Source organism: Rutidosis leptorrhynchoides, chromosome 2, assembly GCF_046630445.1.
Source record: "Rutidosis leptorrhynchoides isolate AG116_Rl617_1_P2 chromosome 2, CSIRO_AGI_Rlap_v1, whole genome shotgun sequence".
In the NCBI taxonomy this organism is placed as follows: domain Eukaryota; kingdom Viridiplantae; phylum Streptophyta; class Magnoliopsida; order Asterales; family Asteraceae; genus Rutidosis; species Rutidosis leptorrhynchoides.
In genome coordinates this window covers 547,444,424-547,468,461 of record NC_092334.1, presented here as the reverse complement: position 1 = coordinate 547,468,461, position 24,038 = coordinate 547,444,424, and the positions used below count along the sequence as shown (strand labels likewise).

General features: G+C 34.0%; 1 protein-coding gene across 1 annotated transcript; it reads right to left on the bottom strand.

Annotated features, from left to right (window-relative positions):
• Positions 1-1,736: 1,736 nt before the first annotated feature.
• LOC139889673 (uncharacterized) lies at positions 1,737-17,260 on the bottom strand. The gene is made up of 4 exons (XM_071872610.1): positions 16,928-17,260; positions 16,742-16,837; positions 16,416-16,631; positions 1,737-2,282 (listed from the first exon to the last, which is right to left on the bottom strand). Exons 1-4 carry the CDS (start codon positions 17,258-17,260, stop codon positions 1,737-1,739), a joined length of 1,191 nt encoding a protein of 396 aa, XP_071728711.1.
• Positions 17,261-24,038: the final 6,778 nt, after the last annotated feature.

Sequence of the window (24,038 nt, the reverse complement as noted above, 5' to 3'; positions counted from 1 at the left end):
ATACGTGCTTCCGCGTACACTCATACTTGCTTGGAGTCAAGCATACATGCATACACTCTGATTATTTGCTTGGAGTCAAGATACATACATACATACGCTAGTGATAGCACCTTTGGATTCAAACTTTTGTTTACATACTTACGCTATTTATAGCAACTGTGTTTTTAAACTAATTATGTCGCAAGTTATTTCATTTATACTTTATGACTTTTGTAAACTTAGACTTGTTGTCGAACGGTTTTGTAAACTAAACTTGCAAGTCTTGTGCCTTTCAAATGAATGCGACATAATTTTGGTCAAACGAGTCTCACATAGGGACTACGACCACGCAACGGGACCTAAGTTAACGGCGCCGTCAATAACGGTTTTGGTCGGGTCGTTACATCTGGGACGTGTCACACGGAGACGCGTACTCTCAATTTGAATATCTTCAGAGGATTTGCCCTCTTGATTTAGTTGATGAATTAAAGAAAATGCCAGACAATGATGCGCGTCGCGCGCGTATACAACATATTCATCAAGGTCTAGCCTTAACCTGTGATGAGATCGTCCGTTCTAACAACGCAGAGCAGCGTTGTCGGAAGGCAGAGGCGCCGGTGAAGGAGGTTGGTGCCTAGGTAAAAATGTTGAGGGATGAGATGGAAGGTCATAGGAAGGCAGTTGCAGAAGCAGAGCATGAAAAGCTTGTGGCTTTGAAGAAGGCACAACAGGCTGCTAAGAATTTGGCGACCGTTGTTGAAAAGGAAAAACAGGCCCTCGTGGATTTGAACGTAGCCCGAAAAGAGCTACCCGAGGAGACGGTGAGCAAGGAGCTCCTTGCTACGCAAGTTCAAGAGCTAACCATTGCCCATAAGAAGGTAACGGATGACTTTCAGTAGTTGTGCTCCATGATTCCCCTCATCTTCAACAAAGCCATCACGTCGCCCCATATCATGGAACCGTTTGGCAGGCCACTTGATGTTACCAAAAGCGTGGGGCACCTGGAGACATACACTGTGATGAACAAAAATGTCACGCTTCTGGACCCTTTACCTGAGGCAATTGAAAATAGCTTGGATCCGGATGTGTATGACAAGTACGATGCGACTGTCACGGAGGTAAAGGCTGTGAAGGTTCCCTTGTAGAGGAGATAGGAAATCAGCCGGGGCTGAACGTGAAGAAGATTGAAGGGATGATTCCCAAATACATTAGGGGCTTTGTAATTTTTTGTGAATTGTTGACGGTTGTAATCGAACAATTTTATTTTGAATTGAAATGCGTAATTATATCCCATGTATATTAATTATTTTCGCAATATGTATCATTTGCTCATATTTAGCACGCTGTCGTGGTCACGGTAGCGTGGTATTTCAAGGTTATACTTGATAAATTTGTCATGACTTGCATGTATCTAGACCATTTCGGGAATGACGCGATATGTATGAAACCCGAAGCCATCCCGTTACGGTGTCACTTCAGCATATGTTTCAACTCGAAGCACCGTTCATGCCGTTCGAAAGCTAGATTATTCTTTGTTCAAGGCATGTGTAACGTAGGAATGGGCTTACAATTAATACACCGAAGTGTTGCCATAAACAGTTACGTAACGCATTAAATAAACTGAAAAATGCATTAAATTCAAACGAAATCGAACCAATCCATGGCGCATCGCGTTTACAAAGTTGTGATGATCAGTCACAAAACTAAAAGTAAAACATTGAAAATGAAAAACATCAAATTTCAACATGCTAAACATTCTAAACATAGAATTTCTTGAGATTGGTTGCATGCGATGTGCGTGGCACAAACTTGCCATCAGTTTTCAAGTTGTACGCTCCGTTACCAAGGGCGTCCACAACTTCATACGGACCCTCCCAGTTAGGTCCTAACTTGCCAAGGTCTTCAACTCTGCTGGCATTGTTATTGCGCCAAACATAATCACCGGGACGGAACGAGCGTTCGCGTACGCGCCGATTGTAGTACTTGGCGATTTTTTGTTTGTTGGACGCTTCATTGATGGCTACTATGCACCTGCATTCCTCCAACAAATTCAGATTATCCTTTAGGTGTATCACATTGGTTTCCTCATTAAATTCCATGACGTGCTGCGTTGGAACTGCTATCTCAGATGGAATGACAGTTTCAGATCTGTAAACAAGACTGCAAGGCATCTCGCAATTGCTTCCCTTAGGTGTGGTCCAGAACGCCCACAGAACCATGGGTAATTCGTCTACCCAGCCTTTTCGGTTCGTCCCTAGCCTAGCTTTGATGCCAGAAACAATGTCCCTGTTGGTGACTTCAACCTGCCCGTTAGCTTACGGGTGGGCCACAGAACTAAAGCTTTGTTTGATATTTAGACCGTCGCACCACGCTCGGAACGGATCATGTGCGAACTGTTTTCCGTTATCACTTACAATTTCATGTGGCACACCGAAGCGGCACACTATTTCCTCCTAAACGAAATTAACAATCTGTTTGCTAGTATTGCTTTTCAAAGGTTTTGCCTCCACCCATTTGGTGAAGAAATCAATCGCTACAACAAGGTGACGCCCATTCGGAAATGGACCAACCAAATCAATTGCCCATTTGTGATATGGCCAAGCTGATGAGATAGAGATCAACTCATGAGATGGCGCGTGAATTTACGGCGCATGACGTTGACAAGAAACACAATTTTTGATGACGTCACTTGTATCACAATACATGGATGGCCAGTATTAACCCAAACGCATAATTTTTCCTACAACGGTACGAAACCCTGAATGCATCCCGCATGTTCCTTCATGTGACGACCCGGAAATTTCTAACCAAATTTAAACTTAATCTTTATATAATTCCGACTTGATAAGCAATGAATTTTAATAAATCTTGAACCTTTGGAAAGAGTTTTACACAAGCTTTTGGTCACCCTTTTATTCCGACGATTCACGAACGTCATAACTTGATTTAATTGTTTAATTGTTTAATTATTGTATATATATATGGATTTATATATATTTAACTTGAAAATAACATAATTAAATATCTCATTAAGTATATTAACATAGTATTATATATATATTTTCATACTACTAATTTAAAGAGTTTTCAAACAATATATATATATTACTATTTAAACGACGTAATTAACTTATGTTAAAATGTATTTACATATAATGTATTACGAGTGTAAATACATCCTTACAAGTATTGAATACACTTTATAATATACCAATACATGTAAAGGATAGCTGTACTCGTATTTCCGTTCAATTTTCTCAAAGAATTCTACTCGCATTCATACGGTATTTTTACCCGTATTATACACAGCTTCTAGAAGTATTTACTATTGGTATATACCAATAGAAATCTGCAATTATTTGTGTAATATGTCATCCATGACCTAATCAATTTAATATGTCATGCATGACTTAATACAATTTAACTTATCTTAGATATTTTCACTAAAAGCCAAAATTATAAGCTTATAAATAAGGACCATTTTAACTCATTTTTACTCCACATTTTCTTAAACTAAAAACACACACTTGAATGCTCTCATATCATACTTTAATCTCAGCAACTTTCCTCTTCATAATCAAGGTAAAATACTTCTCAAAATCCTTGTTCAATTCCTTTTATAGTTGCTATCTTATTATACTTATAAAACTTGTAAAAACTAGAACTTGTTTTGGTGAACACCAAGCTTGTTTGAAAAACTAATCTAATCTTTGTAACTTAACTATAATAACACTTATTTATATGTATTATGATGTTATATTAAGTTAATATAAGAACTTATAACTTGTACATATGAAGAACACCTTGAAACTTAACATATATCCTTTAATCTCCATTCGGTAAAAAGCGGGCTGTTTTGGGTTGGGAATTAAAAACCTATCTTAGACTTTGATTTTGAGGCTAAGACTTTGGAAATATGTTAATATATGTAAATAAGACTTCCAGTATTTTTTTCATGATTTTAGACAAAGTGGAAGTATTTTATCAAAAATAATATATTGGGTGGATGCCGGGATTTTTCCAAATCTGTCCACCGACACAAAAAGAGGGAAAATCTCTAAAAATTACAACTTGGGATGAACTTTTCAAATTGGTTTTGTAAAATTTACTTCTTAATGAATCCATAGCAATTTGATTCACTTTAAACGGAGTTATAATGAATATTTGGCGAGCAAAACAAAATCTGCTAAAATTAACGTTGTATGGACGAAATTTATATTATAAAAACTATATTAACCATATCCTTGTTAACTTTTCCTATATCCTATATATATTTGGACATTTTATCAGTAGTATAAAAAAATATTATAATCTTGGTTAATTCTGTGATTGTATATATGTATAATAATATTCTTGGTACGTCCTAACACAATAAGTATACAATACGTTTTGATAAATCTTAAGACAATACGTACACAATACGTCTTAGTTAATTCTAAGACAATACGTATACAGTACGTCTCTGGGTTGATGCAAAGACAATACGTATACAATACGTCGTGGGGTAATTCTAAGATTATATATATATATATATATATATATATATATATATATATATATATATATATATATATATATATATATATATATATATATATATATATATACCGATTATTGGACTGTTGGACATTTCGGACTATTTTGGACTACTAACAAAGGACTACTAACATAAAAATGTTAAAAATGAATTCTATGAATTTGTTTTATTTTATTCACATGTCGTATTATTATCTGAATCATTATTATTGTTATAGGTTCGTGAATCTAAGGACGACGGCCATATTTTTAATAAGCTGAAAACTTATTATTAATATACTTTTACTACCCTGAGTATATTAGTCCCATTTTTAAACTTTAAAAATATTTTTGGATGAGAATACATGCAGTTTATGTTTTACGCCATGGACACAAGTACTTAAAATATATTCTACGTTGAGTTGTACCACCTTGCATATCTTCCCTAATAGCTTGGTAACTAATATTTACATGTTGTAAGAACATGTAAGCGCGAATCCTATTGATAGATCTTTCGGGTTTGACAACCCCATCCGGGCTAGTCGCTCTAGTATCGTAAACGGTTGCATAGTACTTCGTTTTTACTGCACTTGGTACAGTGTAGGGAGATTTCATAATAAAGAGAATATGCTACATTAATGGTTAAGTATGGTTACCGAAGTGCTCAACAACTTATAGAATACTTTTATACACTTGCGAGTGTACATATATTTATAACTATGAAATCTTGTGTTCTATATTTATATCGATGCTAAACCTATATATCTCACCAACCTTTGTGTTGACTGTTTAAGCATGTTCATTCTCAGGTCCTTAAGAAAGTCTTTCGCTGTTGCATTATCTGAGCAAGCTGTGCATGGAGTCTCATGCTTTTAATTAAATAAAGTGTTGCATTCAATAAAACCTTTATCATGTATTATATTTGACTGTTATGTCACGTGTGTAGTATTTGAAAACCGATGTATCATGGGGATTATTCCTTAAATAATCGTCCAATTGTTTAAAACATGCATTATGTATAATAATGGTGTGCTTTTTATGAAACGAATGCAATATTTTCTAAAACGTATCATATAGAGGTCAAATACCTCGCTATGAGACTAATGAATAACATACCGCGTTTATAGTAATATGGACGGGTCGTTTCAGTTGGTATCAGAGCGGTGGTCTTAGCGAACCAGGTCTTGCATTAGTATGTCTAACGGATAGTTATTAAGATGCATTAGTGAGTCTGGACTTCGACCTTAACTGCATGTCAAAAGTTTTGTTTATCATTTCTAGTTGGAAATCATTTGCTTATCACCCTTAGAAAATTACCTGCTTATATTCTTAGTCTAGACACATCTTACTGCATTGATTACATGAATAGTGTATAGACGAAATTCATATCTTAGCGTATCTGTTACTGTAAACGTTGCCTAACATATTCCGTAAATTCCTCCGTAATCTATGAAATCTTTTGTTCTATATATATAGATATTCTATGTAATTAGAATACCATCCGATAGCCGGAAATAATTTCATATCGAAAAATCCTTTATTCAATTGTACGAAATGGAACTCCCCACTAGTTCAAGTCCCTCGAATTCTGATATGGAGTTTCACTCGAGCTCCGAAACCAGTGTGACTGGAATGGATCAACCAATTAGCCATCATCTATTCTAGATGAATTGGGGATGGGTTCGCAGTCTACTTAATCATTGGAGATAAGAAGAAGGTGATCCCTTCCAACCACCACATTTCCCTCTTGGTGAAGAACCAGAAGCACTTACCGGCAAACCTGTCCGAAACACCATTTTCTCTCTCATTTTCAGAGTGTCTCGTCACGATTAAATATTATCTCACATTCTAGATCTTATTCACCCACTCGTCCGAACCACCAATCATCCCGGAGTAATAGAAGAAGTCGGCGAGCTTCGCACTCGGGTAATGGCTTTGGAGAATATGTTACAAAGGTTACAAACACCAGCAGCGGCACCGGCAACAACAGTACCATCACCACCACCACCACCAACAACAACATCTGTATCCCACACCTCAACATCACAATCTGTACCTCGAGCATCAACATCACACGCACCATAGATACCAAGGAGTACCAGCAACAATAATCGATGAAGTATTAATCTATAACTTCATTGGAGAAACATTCTGTGGCAATTATGTAATCTCTAATGTTAGAGATTATTCATTTCTAACTCCAGCCTAAGATCAAATGAACTTAACTCATCAAATCTGTATTACATCTGAAGAAAATATACATATATTTTCATAAAGATTGTAATAAAATTCTCTGGTACAAAACATTACTTGTGAATTTTTTTTAACGGGTAGGTAATACCCGAGAGATATATGAAAATTCACAATCAATATGTTATATCCTTAGATTCTAATTCAGCAAATCATCAACTATACTCACTACTTTCACAACAATATATATTCTTTCATAGAAATCAAAACAACCATTTTCATCCAAATTTGATTACATATTCTAATTTTGACAAATCAAAATCCAAGTCAAGATTTAACAGAAGACATCACTCTTAGATTTCTACATCTTTCAAAGCTATACTTTGACTTCAAAACTGTGCTAGAACATTATATGTATATTAACGATTACAATCTATGTTCAAACCCTTCAAAATTCCTGAAGACACTTCAAATAATGAACAATCGAGATGATGATCCAACCACATGTTACCCACAGTTATGTACCTGAAAAACTCTCGAAACCAAAGTCATAGTTTAACACGTATTCGTGTCAGACCCTTTGGCATTTATTAGCTAAAATAACTTTTCAATCTCTTTTCGGAATAGACAGTTTTGTCACGACTCCAGCAAATCACCTTCAATTGTTCATTCGAATAAGCCTTATTATAACGATTACCCCTTCATCATTGTTACCGAGGAACCTTTTCATATCTCGCCACATTAGCAGTAAACTTACCAACAACTTCTTTGATCCTTAAGCCTCTTCGAAAAATCACTATAATTATTCATTGAAACCCTATCACATACTCATCTGCATCTTGTAATGGTAGTTACCATACCAAAAAGCTTGAATCATTATTCTCGAATTTCGCAGCAATTCTACGCCAACAGTTATATATATACATATAACGTCTACCTCCAAGACTTACAGACTTCGAATGTGAAGTTTCTGAAAAACACCCTAAACTACGAACTAGTTCTCAAAATTTTGAAAAATGTTGATGAAGAAGCAAAAACTGTAAACGACCTTAACAGTAAAAAGTTGATGATAAAGAATATTGTGTTAGCAAAGCACAGAAAAAGAGAAGGTTTGGAACTGGAAAACGGATTGAGCAAACCCTGAAGGAGGCTGTGGACAAATCACAAGGACGAAATCTACCTTCAAAGAATCTAAATGATTCGGTGTCTGCTAAAATCCTTAGCAAATACCTTGCTCCTTACTCTAAAACCCTTGCGGACAATATTCTTCATCATCCTCTGATATTAAAAATTCTAAGATATCATCGTATCTTTCACTATAAATATTCTCGATATTTTTGAAGATATTTTCATGACTATTCTTATCTGAAATAATTCATCTTTTCGTGCTATCTGTGTTACATCATAAAAGAAACTATTTTAGTTTCTAAATTCTGAAACCTTCGAGTTTAAAATATGAATGTTTTGAAGTAGTATTAGGAACTGAAGCATGAGTTAGTATAATATAATGACACTTGATCAACGTGATTATATTACAGTAAGTCATGCTGAGTTTCTAAATGGAACGTAATGATTCGCAGACCATAACGTCATCATGTGCCATGTTACATGACTCTTACATTCAATCTAATCTCTAAACATATCAAGAACATATTCTATTGATAGTTCTATCTTTTCCTTTGGATTCTGGTAATTTCACAAGTCAAATTGTGCAATTACAATTTCTCTCTTAGAGCATTAGCTATGTTCATTCCAAATTTCATATCTATGAATTCTAGACCATTATTCGCTTGACTTGAAGTCGGGAAAAGAAGACGGAAGCATGAAAATCCAAAATATAAGGAAAAATATAAGCACGAAGACAACGCAAAAATTACAAACCGTGTATATCGATGCATATAGCAATATAAAGACACGGGAAAACTAAGAACACTATAAACCCAAAAGCATAGTAGAAATTAACGGATTCCTCCGGTGGAAGATGAAAAAGAAGAATGACAGATGTGATAGTCAAGAATATATCAAGAATTAAAACTGGATGGAGCATATTAACGAACGTTTTGGAAGTACGAAGAAAGGAAGAAAGTATAAAAGATGGGAGATGTGGAAATAAGGAAACGTAGGAGGTTTATTTATAGTAAAATATCCGACAGAGAAATCGAGACAGATTATTGCATTAAATCGAAGAGGATCATAATTTCCTTAATCGCTGAAGAATCAAATCTTATATAGATTACAAAGATTTTCTTTAATCCAGAGATCAACCGTGATGACGTTAAAAGATAAGACGAATCCCTATTTTCTCATTTCACTCTTTTACGATAGCTTCACTCATACGTTTCGAGTAATCGAATTATTTTATCCATATTTCTCAATCATGATAAAACCCTATGAATCAACTTATATTCATCATAATAACATTCTTATTGTTAGCCATGACGACCTCGATCAAATTTCGGGACGAAATTTCTTTAACGGGTAGGTACTGTGACGACCCGAAAATTTTCGACCGAATTTAAACTTAATCTTTATATAATTCCGACTTGATAAGCAATGAATTTTAATAAATCTTGAACCTCCGAAAAGAGTTTTACACAAGCTTTTGGTCACCCTTTTATTCCGACGATTCGCGAACGTCATAACTTGATTTAATTGTTTAATTATTGTGTATATATATGGATTTATATATATTTAACTTGAAAATATGATAATTAAATATCTCATTAAGTATATTAACAAAGTATTATATATATATTTTCATACTACTAATTTAAAGAGTTTTCAAACAATATATATATTACTATTTAAACGACGTAATTAACTTATGTTAAAATGTATTTACATATAATGTGAAAGAATCCGTCCTAATCCATCCGGACAAAGTCCACATCGATTACAACCGATTCACAATAGTTGGTTACATCGCGAGGTACTTGACCTCTATATGATACATTTTACAAACATTGCTTTCGTTTTAAAAAAGACAAACTTCCTTACATCAAAAATTGACGATATGCATACCATTTCATAATATATCTAATTATAATTATCTTAATAATAATCTTGATGAACTCGACGACTCGAATGCAACGTCTTTTGAAATATGTCATGAATAACTCCAAGTAATATCTTTAAGGTGAACAAATGCACAGCGGAAGATTTCTTTCATACCTGAGAATAAACATGCTTTAAAGTGTCAACCAAAAGGTTGGTGAGTTCATTAGTTTAACATAAATAATCATTTCATAATTTTAATAGACCACAAGATTTCATATTTCCATTTCTCATAAACATACGTCCCATACATAGAGACAAAAATCATTCATATGGATTGAACACCTGGTAACCGACATTCACAATATGCATATAAGAATATCCCCATCATTCCGGGATCCTCTTTCAGACATGATATAAATTTCAAAGTACTAAAGCATCCGGTACTTTGGATGGGGCTTGTTGGGCCCGATAGATCTATCTTTAGAGTTCGCGTCAATTAGGGTGTCTGTTCCCTAATTCTTAGATTACCAGACTTAATAAAAAGGGGCATATTCGATTTCGATAATTCAACCATATAATGTAGTTTCAATTACTTGTGTCTATTTCGTAAAACAGTTATAAAAACAAAGCATGTATTCTCAGTCCCAAAAATATATATTGCAAAAGCATTTAAAAAGGGATTAATGAAACTCACCATACTGTATTTTGTAGTAAAAATACATATGACGACATTTAGACAAACTGAACAATGCAGAGTTGGCCTCGGATTCACGAACCTATATCATTTATATACATTAACACATATAATTGTAATCGAACAAATTTATTATATCTTAAGTTATATATTATATATATTTAATTTGTATATATCTAAAAAAAATGGCTAATGTTTATATAGTTATATTAATATTTATATATATATATATATATATATATATATATATATATATATATATATATATATATATATATATATATATATATATATTTAATATTATATATAAAAAAATATTGCATCTTTAATAATAACAACAAAATTGATAATAATAATAATAATAAAAATGATAATAATAATAATAATAATAATAATAATAATAATAATAATAATAATAATAATAATAGTAATTCTAATAATAATAATAATAATATTAATAATAATATTAATAATAATAATAATAATAATAATAATAATAATTATTATTATTATTATTATTATTATTATTATTATTATTATTATTATTATTATTATTATTCCGTATTATTATACCTAAAAGATCACGCGTTTTGCAGTTCCCCATTTCAGATCGAGACTTTCCATCTTTTTCTTCTCTCTCACTTTTCGGATTCAAAGATTAATCTCAAGAAATTGAAACCATGCCGATCGATAATGGATCCCTCAACTGATTCACTTTAGATTAATCAATCAGATCAGTCTTCTTCCTATATCTATATCTCCTCACAGCTTTGAATTTCGATTTGTTGGAATTTATTAGGGTTCGTAACGAGGATTTATTGATGAGGAACAAGGACAGCCCACTTTCGTAGATGATTTGGCGAAATTTCAGAATCGGATTTCTAAAAAAAAAAATCGTTGTTGTTCATCAGGTATCATCATATTTAACGAATTTAATTCTCTTGTTTCTATTGTTTCTTTTGTCAAAGAGAAACAAGATTATCATCTATTTTGTAAATCTAAAATTTCAATTATTGTTAAAGTTCACATCTATAATCTAAAGCTTATATAATTATATGATATGAAATTTGCTATATGAAAATTAGGGTTATCAGGTTCGAGTATAACTGTGTAATCTTAAATTTTATGTTTGATACTGTAGCAGTAAATTAGGAGATGAACTGGTGATGGTGTTGTTGGATGGTAACAGAGGGTGATCAAGGAGGATTGTTCGAATTTTCCATAAGTAGGAACAAATACAAGTATCCAGTTTGTCTGAATTGTAATAAAAAAAAATGTCGTAGCAATATTAAATCGAAGTGGTGATTGTAATGAGTCATGTTCGAGTAACATTAAACAATGAAGAAAATTTGCAGGTTTTTCGTAGGTAATTGAATAATGGAATTTGGTGGTGATATTTCTCAAACAGAACAGACTGATAACAGTTTTAATGGGACTTGATTCATAGCTCATTTGAAACAATATGGTTGTTATATGGCCTGCAAAAGAGCAGTCGAAACAACAACAACAATATCATTATCTTTTTAGTTACTAATCATTGCCATCGTATTTTGACAAAATAAATATATAAACATGAAAATAGAAGCTGCAGTTGCAGGTATATAAGTGTTGACCTGGGTGATGATTTACAATCGTTGAAACAGAAGTAGGTCAAAAGCAGCTGCAGCATCAAGTATGATGGTACGGGTTGTGATGGTGGTGGTTGTTTTTCTTGGGTGGTTCACGTAACAGACAAAGAATAGTAGCAGGTACATGATCGTAGTAGTGTTTTTAGATTGAAACAGAAATATAATCTAACATTGGTAATTGATAAAGTTACAGCTGATTTTTATTAATAGTTTGATGGAAGTGTTTGCAGGTTTCCTCATGGTTTGGTTTGATGAAATGATTTCGATACGATTATGATGGTAGTCGTATGATAGTCAAGATGATCGATAGTTGTGGTAGTTCTCGGACGGGAAGAGAAGAAGAATCAAGTGGGCGGGTGATAGGTTGTCTTGTGGTCTTTGAAGGAAGATGGTGATTGAGATGGTGATGACTCACGATGAATATGATGAAGAAAAATGGCGATGAATGAACCCGTGGTTTGATAGATGAAGAAATTCCTTTTGAACAGAAGTTAAGCGATTCAATATATGAATTGAATTTGTCGACATAATATTCTGTCCAAGAGAGAAAGAAACAAAAAAAATAGAAAGTAGATGGGGATGTGTAACGAGTTGCAATTGTTAATCTACTTTTGATGTAAGAAAGTCAAATGAGATCAATAATCATATAAAGTTGATTGTAACTTGAAACTGTATAGGATTCTTTTCACAACCATACGTATTTACTCTTATTCATATTTGATTATGCTATATTTATATATGTATATATATATATATAAGTGTATATATATCTGTATATGTATTGTATATATATACGTACTGGTACATGTATATGTATATCTAATATATATATAGATAGATAATGATATATGAACATAGATAGATATTGCTGGAAAATGATAGATAACATAAAGTAGACTTTTGAAACTCTAATTCAATTAATTAAGGCAATTTAGCATAGCAGAGATCAATTTAACATAGTAAAGAAATTGGTGATTTGTTATGTAGTGAATTGTGGGGATCGATTACAAAATTAAAAGGTTGATTGATCAAACTTATGTATCGTATAACATCCTATATATATATATATATATATATATATATATATATATATATATATATATATATATATATATATATATATATATATATATATATATATATATATATATATATATATATATATATATATATATATATAATTTATATATTGATAGCAAAGGACTAGTAACAACACTAGTGATGCATGTCATAACAACTAAAAATGATATGCTAAACATGATTGATGTTAAAATATTATTATAAGGTAGAAAAGATATCTTAGTAATTATCATTGATTAATCGGTAGGATTCAATTGTATATATATATATATATATATATATATATATATATATATATATATATATATATATATATATATATATATATATATATATATATATATATATATAAATATTAATAATAGTGAGCCGTGTCAACTATAAGTCCAAAAGTAATACTGAGTAATAATTAAACAAATATAGATATAATCCATTTTCTGATCACCATTTATTTTAAAATCTCGCAAGTTCGTTTATAAGCAAGCAATACAATCATTTAATATTTATTTTTAATACACTTTATTTATATATATATATATATATATATATATATATATATATATATATATATTTTAAATAACAATTATTATAATATACCCTTTTTATTTTTATTACTTTTTAATAACAACAATATATAATACTTCAAATTATATTTCAAATTATTTATATATACATACACACATATCTAATTACAATTAATTGTTCGTGAATCGTCGAGAATGGTCGAAAGTCAAACGAATATATGAAACAGTTCAAAATATTTGTGACTCAACATTACAGACATTGCTTATCGTGTCGAAATCATATAAGATTAAGTTTAAATTTGGTTGGAAATTCCTGGGTCATCACATAATGTATTACGAGTGTAAATACATTCTTGCAAGTATTTAATACACTTTATAATATACCAATACATATAAAGGATAGCTATATTCATATTTCTGTTCAATTTCCTCAAAGAATTCTACTCGCATTTATACGGTATTTTTACCCGTATTATACACAGCTTCTAGAAGTATTTACTATTGGTACATACCAATAGAAATCTGCAATTATTTGTGTAATATGTCATCCATGACCTAATCAATTTAATATGTCATGCATGACTTAATATAATTTAACTTATCTTAGATATTTTCACTAAAAGCCAAAATTATAAGCTTACAAATAAGGACCATTTTAACTCATTTTTACTCCACATTTTCTTAAACTAAAAACACACACTTGAATGCTCTCATATCATACTTTAGTCTCAGCAACTTTCCTCTTCATAATCAAGATAAAATACTTCTCAAAATCCTTGTTCAATTCCTTGTATAGTTGCTATCTTATTATACTTATAAAAGTTGTAAAAACTAGAACTTGTTTTGGTGAACACCAAGCTTGTTTGAAAAAACTAATCTAATCTTTGTAACTTAACTCTAATAACACTTATTTATATGTATTATGATGTTATATTAAGTTAATATAAGAACTTATAACTTGTATATATGAAGAACACCTTGAAACTTAACATATATCCTTTAATCTCCATTCGGTAAAAAGCGGGCTGTTTTGGGTTGGGAATTAAAAACCTATCTTATACTTTGATTTCGAGGCTAAGACTTTGGAAATATATTAATATATGTAAATAAGACTCCCAGTATTTTTTTCATGATTTTAGACAAAGTGGAAGTATTTTATCAAAAATCATATATTGGGTGGATGCCGGGATTTTTCCAAATCTGTCCACCGACATAAAAAGAGGGTAAAGCTCTAAAAATTACTACTTGGGATGAACTTTTCGAATTGGTTTTGTAAAATTTACTTCTTAATGAATCCATAGCAATTTGATTCACTTTAAACGAAGTTGTAATGAATATTTGGCGAGCAAAACAAAATCTGATAAAATTAACGTTGTATGGAAGAAATTTATATTATAAAAACTATATTAACCATATCCTTGTTAAATTTTCCTATATTCTATATATATTTGGACATGTTATCAGTAGTATAACAAAATATAATAATCTTGGTTAATTCTGTGATTGTATATATGTATAATAATATTCTTGGTACGTCCTAACACAATAAGTATACAATACGTTTTGATAAATTCTAAGACAATACGTACACAATACGTCTTAGTTAATTCTAAGAAAATACGTATACAATACGTATTTGGGTTGATGCAAAGACAATACATATACAATACATCATGGGGGTAATTCTAAGATTATATATATATATATATATATATATATATATATATATATATATATATATACCGATTATTGGACTGTTGGACATTTCGGACTATTTTGGACTACTAACAAAGGACTACGAACATAAAAATGTTAAAAATTAATTCTACAAACTTGTTTTATTTTATTCACATGTTGTATTATTATCTGAATCGTTATTATTGTTATAGGTTCGTGAATCCAAGGACGACGGCCATATTTTTAATAAGCTGAAAACTTATTATTAATATACTTTTACTACCGTGAGTATATAGTCCAATTTTTAAACTCTAAAAATATTTTGGGATGAGAATACATGCAGTTTATGTTTTACGCCATGGACACAAGTACTTAAAATATATTCTACGTTGAGTTGTACCACCTTGCATATCTTCCCTAATAGCTTGGTAACTAATATTTACATGTTGTAAGAACATGTAAGCGCGAAATCCTATTGATAGATCTATCGGGTTTGACAACCCCAACCGGGCTAGTCGCTCTAGTATCGTAAACGGTTGCGTAGTACTTCGTTTTTACTACACTTGGTACAGTGTAGGGAGATTTCATAATAAAGGGAATATGCTACATTAATAGTTAAGTATGGTTACCGAAGCGCTCAACAACTTATAGAATACTTTTATACACTTGCGAGTGTACATATATTTATAACTATGAAATCTTGTGTTCTATATTTATATCGATGCTAAACCTATATATCTCACCAACCTTTGTGTTGACTGTTTAAGCATGTTTATTCTCAGGTCCTTAAGAAAGTCTTCCGCTGTTGCATTATCTGAGCAAGCTGTGCATGGAGTTTCATGCTTTTAATTAAATAAAGTGTTGCATTCAATAAAACCTTTGTCATGTATTATATTCGACTGTTATGTCACGTGTGTAGTATTTGAAAAACGATGTATCATGGGGATTATTCCTTAAATAATCGCCCAGTTGTTTAAAACATGCATTATGTATAATAATGGTGTGCTTTTTATGAAATGAATGCAATATTTTCTAAAACGTATCATATAGAGGTCAAATACCTCGCTATGGGACCAATAAATAACGTACTGCATTTATAGTAATATGGACGGGTCGTTTCACTTCATGTACTTCTCTAATGACGGTTTCAGCCTCTTGCGGACCAACGCAGCGAAGTAGCGGACCCAAAAAGGACTTTTTATAAACTACATTATTACGTATGACATACATGGGTGCTTTCATTCGAATCTTCTGGGCTGCTACGCTATCGATGGGTAACGTGCCATCTTTGAGATAATTGATAATTGGATTCATCCAAGTGTTCACCTCCTTGACTGGCACTGCCACCTGAAAAGCATCACGTTATAAACGTTACGTAAGGCTAATTGTTCCTGTATGTTTTACCAACTTGGTAGTGGTATGTAGGTTTTATAAGCGCGACAGCTTGATACCTATACCACATCGGTACTTTTTTGTTCGACACCTTCCACCCATACATCTTTAGCGAAGTGGCTAAACGTCAATGAAGCAAGCTTGCTGAGGGCGTCAACTTCCTTGTTCATCGAGCGTGGAACTTGCGTGATTGAAAAAGAATAAAATTTGTTAGCCAATTCTTCTGCTAGCTTCAAATATTTTTACATTACAGGATCTCTGGCCTCGAACGTTTCGTTCAGCTGATTTGCCACCAGCTGCGAATCAACTGCCACTTTCAATGCCTTAACACCCATTTTTTCGGCTATGCGTAACCCAGAAAGTAACGCTTCATATTCGGCTTCATTGTTAGAAATAGGAAAAACAAAACGTAGGGCATAGGTGTGTTCTTTGCCATCTGGGTTGGTAAGTATTAACCCGGCACCAGCCCCATCTGAACTAGATGCTCCGTCAGTGAAGAGCTCCCACGTGACGGCATAGGGTGCCGTTTCGCTAACAGCTGTTGTTGGTCCTGGATTGATGAATTCCACCATGAAATTGGCCATGATTTGTCCCTTAATAGCGTTATGCGGCGCGTAGCTGATTTTATGTTCGCCCAGTTTGATTGCCCATTTTGCCATTCGGTGTAAGACCCAGATTATTATTGTACAACAGTGTAAATATGGTACGTAGAGTGTGGGTATCATTGTGTAATTTAACAGAGGTCAGAGTCTGCCCAGACCCTTGAGCGCCCGCGCAAAGGAAGGGGTGCGCGCCGCGCACTGCTGCTATTGGCAGATTCCTGCATTTTAAATTAAAGTTAAATGAGGGGCATTCTTGTCCTTTCACATGAGGCTAGTTTTAGGTCATTATTGGCCAGTTTTGTGGTGGTTGTAACACATTCAACACAACCACCAACATCATCTTCTCTCCCATTCAATTTTAGAGTGAGAAACTCATTAAGAGAGAGAGAGAGAGAGCTCAAATCAAGGAGGAAGAAGTTGATTTCGGGCAAAAGCGCGTGTATTAAAGTTGTTCATCTAGCCACTAGCTACATTTTGGTTGTGGTGGTAAGCTCTAATCTTGATTTCCTTATTTTAATTTGTTTAAGGGTTAGGGTTTTGGGTTAGTGATGAACATAAAACCCATTATTGGTGATTTTGAGGGTTCTTGGGTAAGATTGAGTCATGAGGACTCAATAATAACTAACCTAGGGTTTTAAAGTATTAATTGGTGTTTATGAGTCTTAATTGGTTAGTTAATTACTAGCACACCTAGATATTAAGTAAATGGGTATTAGTTGGGTTAGTGGATGACCCGAAATGGGTGTGTTGATTTTAAAATGGTCAAATGGTTAATGATTGACCTAATTGGGAAAGATGGGTATGAAATACCCCAATTTTGTGTAAGTTATTGATGTTGGACCTTAATCACTAGCTTTTAGTGATTTATGATGGTCTTGACCTTACATGGACGGTTTTGGTGTAAATGGATTATTTAATGCACTTAAGTCATTAAATGCACATGAGTAAATTGTTGGTGTTTAGTCCAACTATTTTGTGTGTTGATCGAGTACTTATTCTATTAGGTACTTCGCTTTGAAGCTTGTGGAAGTATAAAACCGTCACCGAATCGTTAAGGTGAGTGGAATAATTATGCGTATATGTATATGGCGTATTTATTTGTGTATGTTATGGTATGAACCAATGAGTCGGTAGTACCATAGCATGTATGTGACGAGTGTCATGATGTGAACCACGAGCCGGTAGCATCAAGTGTGAACCACGAGCCGGTAGCACTATAAAATGAAGTGTGAACCATGAGCCGGTAGCACTATAAAGGAGTATGACTCAAATGTGTAGTGGCATGAACCAAGGAGCCGGTAGCGTCATAGCATTTCGTATGATGTGAACCACGAGCCGGTAGCACCATAGCGTTATGGTTAACCATATTATGTTGTTGAATATTGTTTAGCACGCTATATATACATTATGTCGAATATATGCTAATGTGGTGTTGTGATAGTGTACGAGCTGTTAGCATTATGAGTATGATGGCATGTTGTTAGTACGATTTTCCGTATAGCGGCTGTAAGGTACTAGTACAGAAAACTAGCTGCTCATTGTTGTTTGCCCTCGAGAAATAATCTCTGCAGACCTGAAACACAAATATTAAATCTGTGGGGTGGCCTCAATCAATCTGTGGATCAGTCTGTAATGATCCGTCTAGCGCACTGCTGCTAAGCGGCTAATATTGTTTTAGAGTAAGAAAGAACTGTGTGTGAGAGAAAGTGTACTTCTCTCTGACTGAAGTTCAGATCCAGTATGATCTCAAATGTGGTGACCCAGGGGGTCTATTTATAGGCGTAGAATGTTCGAAATTCAAGGGATACACGTGTCAACCACTGAATGGTTCTGTTACGTGAAGCATCCGGAATGTCGGTGGTGTGTGCTGACGTGGCTGCGTGCCGTTCACGCGCTGAGTTAAAGGGCTTATGCATAGAAGCTGCCTACAGGGCTTACGCTTGACGCTGGGCGGCCTACAAAACGCTGGGCGGCAACTCTGAAAACTGCCAAATTTCCTTATGTCCTGTGCTCTTTGATCGAGTTTTCTGTATAAAATTGATGTTTTTATGCGTGTATCTCCTAGGATACACCATTAAGTCCCCCCAGTTTAATGTCTTTATGTTTATAAAAAATAAAGTCATTAAACTAAAAATAAAAGATGCTTTTTTCCTCGAAGACACAAAACTGCTGTAGCCGTCTGATTTTCTGCTCTGACGTCACATATCTCATTATGAATTTGCCCCCAAAATCTTTTTGATATAATTTTAAAATTCAAATTGTTCTGTTCTATTGATCTGATCCATACACGCGTCGTAATCTCGTCCCCTCTTCCATTCATTAATCTACTTATACATAACCCGTTCCCTTTTTTCTTTTCACTCTTTCGAAAACCGATCATCTGTGCTGAAAACAACTGCAAATATTTGTTTTAGCAAAGTCGTGAATTTCAAGGTTAGTGTAATTATTCGTCACTTGTCTACCTCGTTTCCCTGCTTTACTTTTCATACTACCATGGCCGAATCCTGCAGCACTTCATCTCAAAGAGATAATCGAGATGCGAGCGCTATTCCGTCCAGTATCACTGAAGCTGAAATCGACAAGCTATGTATAGATCATAGAAACCTTAGATTATTGAACCCCATGGTTCCCTCTCCTGATGCGAGGGTAAATAATCCCCCTAAAAAGATGATTACACTGTAAAAGCTTCAGCTTACAATTGGAAATCTTCATATTCCCCCCACAATTTTCCTGCAAACACTGTTATCTCACTATGGAATTGGCCTTAGTCAGATTCACCCACTAGGTTTACAAAAAATTGTGCTTTCTGAACTATACTGCAATGCTGTTAGCAAGACTCCAAGTATAAATATTTTTCACGAGTTGTTTAGGACTCGATTGGTTGGTAAATGCTGGTATACTTTTGATTGTAAAGCTAATAAAGCCTTTACTGGAACAAAAGAAACTTCTCTGAAAGGATGGAAAGAACCCTTTTTCTTTGTTAATGAAAGAGTTATTCAGGATAATTGGGCAAACATTCGAAAATGGAGGAAAACCAAAATAGGGGTAAGTAAGTCAATTGTTTTGTCTGATGATGAAAGAATTACTGTTGAAAAATGGAAATCACTGGAACTACCACAGCGTTCATATGCTGATAATGAAGCCATCTTAGCACGGTGTGAAATGAGTGATAATTGGCGTGATGGATTTGTGCCAGTGTTGCATTGGAAAGGCTGTGGTAGGCAACTTATATGTGTCTTACTTACATTATGTTACTGTAAAATGTATTCGTATGTGCCTTGCATTCAATGCGTTTATTATCCTTTGTAGAAAACAAAATGCAAGTTTTTAAAATATTCAAGAAGGCCAATCTGGATGCTCTTACTGTTTCTGAACGGCCAAAAACTGATGCTGAACTTGAGGCTGAAAAGGCCAGAGATACTGCATTTGAAGAACAATTGGAAAGCCCTGAACGGCCTACGGAAGGCGATAATGATGATATTATGCAACCTTCCTCATCGGATGTGGAAATTATTGAATCTGATCCAAAACCGCCTATCACTAAGAAAACTGGAAAACGCACAAAGCATTTGTGGAAGCGTGCATCTAGCAAAGCTTCTCAACAAATAAAGAAAAGAAGTATGTCTTCATTATTTTCTTCTGTACTATACAATGTTTGTTAATGTTTATCTGTAAGATTGATTATCTATGATGTAGAACCGAATTTATCAAAAGATGGTGACAAGGCCACTGCTAGTGGTGATAAGAGTGATAAAATTGTTGATGCTGAGAATGATAATGATGAAGAAGAGAGTGAAGAAGCAGATGAAGATAATACTGTTAAAACTCCTCCTTATACTAATCCATTAACTTCATCAAGGGTTGATACAACACAGTCTTCTTTTGCATTGCAACCGCCTTCTGTTGTTCCCCTGGCTGGCTTAAGAGGTTTTTTAGAAAATCCAGTCAATAAATCTGACAGCTTTGCCAATTTTCTGAAGGTGCAAATTATCAGCTAATTCGTGGAAATCTATCTGTATTGTTCATTTTGACTGTAATTTATTGATCTTATGGTTATGTTATGGTTATGTTACAGGGAAATACGATTTCTGATCTTTCTTCTTCTCTATCTGCAATGACCCTTAAACAAAGTTGCCAATCAACAGCTGCATCAATACTGCTTCTGAATCACCATGTTCTTCATGGTCTGAAAATGCAAGAGGCCCGGGCAACTCTTGTGGATAATGCTATCCATACTACCAGCAAGCTGAAAAGGATGGAGATTGACTTAAAAGATGCTGATCTTAAATGGAAACGGCAGTTGACATGGCAAAAAAGAAGGTGGAGGCATTGCAGCTTATTGAGAAAAAATGTGTTGCAGAGAGGACTGAGAAAGAGAAGGTTATAGAAGAGAAAGAAAAACTGTTGAAAGAAGTACAAGAATTGAAAAGAATGGTCGAACGAGAAAAATGTCATGCTGATGAAAAAACCATTACTGCTGCTGTTTCAGAGAAAAAATTTGTGGATTTGAAGAATGAGATTCCTGCACTAGTGCAGAGGGTATTGAGTTCTCCCCTTGTTGGCCAAACTTTTCATAAATATCTGGAGGCATCCACAGAAAGTGATCTTTCAGATGCCACTTTGGAAATTTCGGATGCCCTTCCTGCGAAGCCGGACCCCTTACCAGCTGTTATTGCAAAGTTTATCAAACCAGGTGCTGATGCTAGACTGAAAGTAGCCATAGATGAAGTTACCTCTCTGAAGATTAACTCTTTAGAATTAGTATGTGCTAGGGAAGATGCGTCTGTTAAGGACATTTTGGATGTGCCTATTTGAAAAGATAACTAATCTGTAATAACAATGTGCATCATCTTTATGCTGATATTATGTATATATCCAGCTTTTTTTGTTAATGTAGGTATTTTTGCTGCTTTCCATGATTGACGCATCACCGCTATATGGTTTAACCATTAAAAGCTTGTTAAAAAGCTTAACTTTGCATATATCATATGAAATGATTTTTGTCTTTAAACTGATTTTTGATTATGCATTGAACTGTAATCCGTCGTCCGTTGTTCGTAATACCGCATCACAGCATTCTCCTTTATGAATCTAAAGTATACTGCTACATAAATGTCATTGTGTTATTCAATTTAAAAATTGTATATCTGGCCTGTAGCTGATCAAAACATGTATAATTTTTATGATTACTATGTAAACAACTTATCCATTCTCCGTTCTGTATTAGCTGAATTATGTTATGAAGAAATATCGAGAAGTCTTTTGATAACTTCTGAAATAGGATGTGAATGAATCATAATGATGGTATTATGTCCATATGTTATAATATTTAGTAAATGTGTTGGAGAAAATTCTGTTTATGGAACTAGCGATGTTCCGTTTAGCGTGTTGCGCTTAGGTTTTGTGCGGCTTATAAAATACACTTGTATTTAATGTTTTCTGTTTACAAGTTATAAATGGATTTATGCCGTTGTGATAAACCATTCTGTATGTCATGACATTATGAGATCTTTAGTTTTGCCTCGGTGCCCTCTAGCGAAGCAAACACTTTACGCTAGCCGATCCCTTGTGTCTAAATGTTGACACAAGAGCTTCTACCATCGGGGGCATAAAAATGCCTTGCCTTATGTGGGTAGGAATGAATGCCATGCTTTACATTCGTAACGCGTAATGCTGTGCGTAAGAAAATTTTAAAATTTTATTGATAATACTGTCACACATACAACATTTTTGTGTAATATCTTCGCATGGGGTGATCAAGTCCCAATTAGAAAATTACAAAAAGTGTATTGTGCTGTTGCCTAAACTGATGAAAATTAAAAATGTTATAAAAACTGTTCTGCGAGATTCATGAAGTTATATTGTTGTCCGTGTACCGTATTGCGTCCTGCTTTCAATGTTACCACATTTTAGGTGGTTTGAAGTACCCGTTCACATCATCTCTACTGAACAACTGCCTTGATGATTCCCCCCTGACAAAATTTCCTGGAGCCTCATGAACCACTGATCTCTCCCTTGATGGTCCAACATATTTAGAGTGTATCACTGTTACACCATTTGGTGTTGGGAACCGCAATTCTGCATGCGGTGTAGAAGTAATTGCTCCGAATTTGCTAAGGGTCCGCCTACCGAACAACGCACTGAACCGTGATCTGCCATCAATAACTGTAAAGTCCACAATTTCTGTACGGACCAAAGGGTGTGTTCCCAGTGTGACATCCAGTTTTACTTTACCAACTGCTCTTATTGACTCACCCGTAATACCAGCAATCTTTAAGTTTGTGTAGCGTAGTCGATCCTTCACGCTGAACGGATACTCCTTAAAACAATGCAAATACAAAATATCTGCTTCACTACCTGTGTCAGTATAAATGCGAGTAATGTTTTTGTTTTCTATGACAGCTGAAATGACCACAGGCTCTTCTCATAGGCGCCAATTTGGAATGGTATGAAATATAATTGGAGCATACATCCAGCTCTCCGTTCTGCATTCTCCGTCTGCTTCATTTTCCTGCTCTTCATTCCATATGACCTTGATGTGCATTTCTGGAGTTGGATCCCTTTCATCATTTCGTTCTTCCCTTCTGTTCCAATCACGTCGTCCACCGTGACGCATTTTTCCCTGCCAAGCAAAACATTTGTTTGGAACATTTTGCCGATACTTTTTTCCTGGCAATAGATGATTCAGCTCGCCAGCCTTGATCTTTGCAATGATCTCTCTCATTAATGACTTGCAATTATCTGTTTCATGTCCATACGC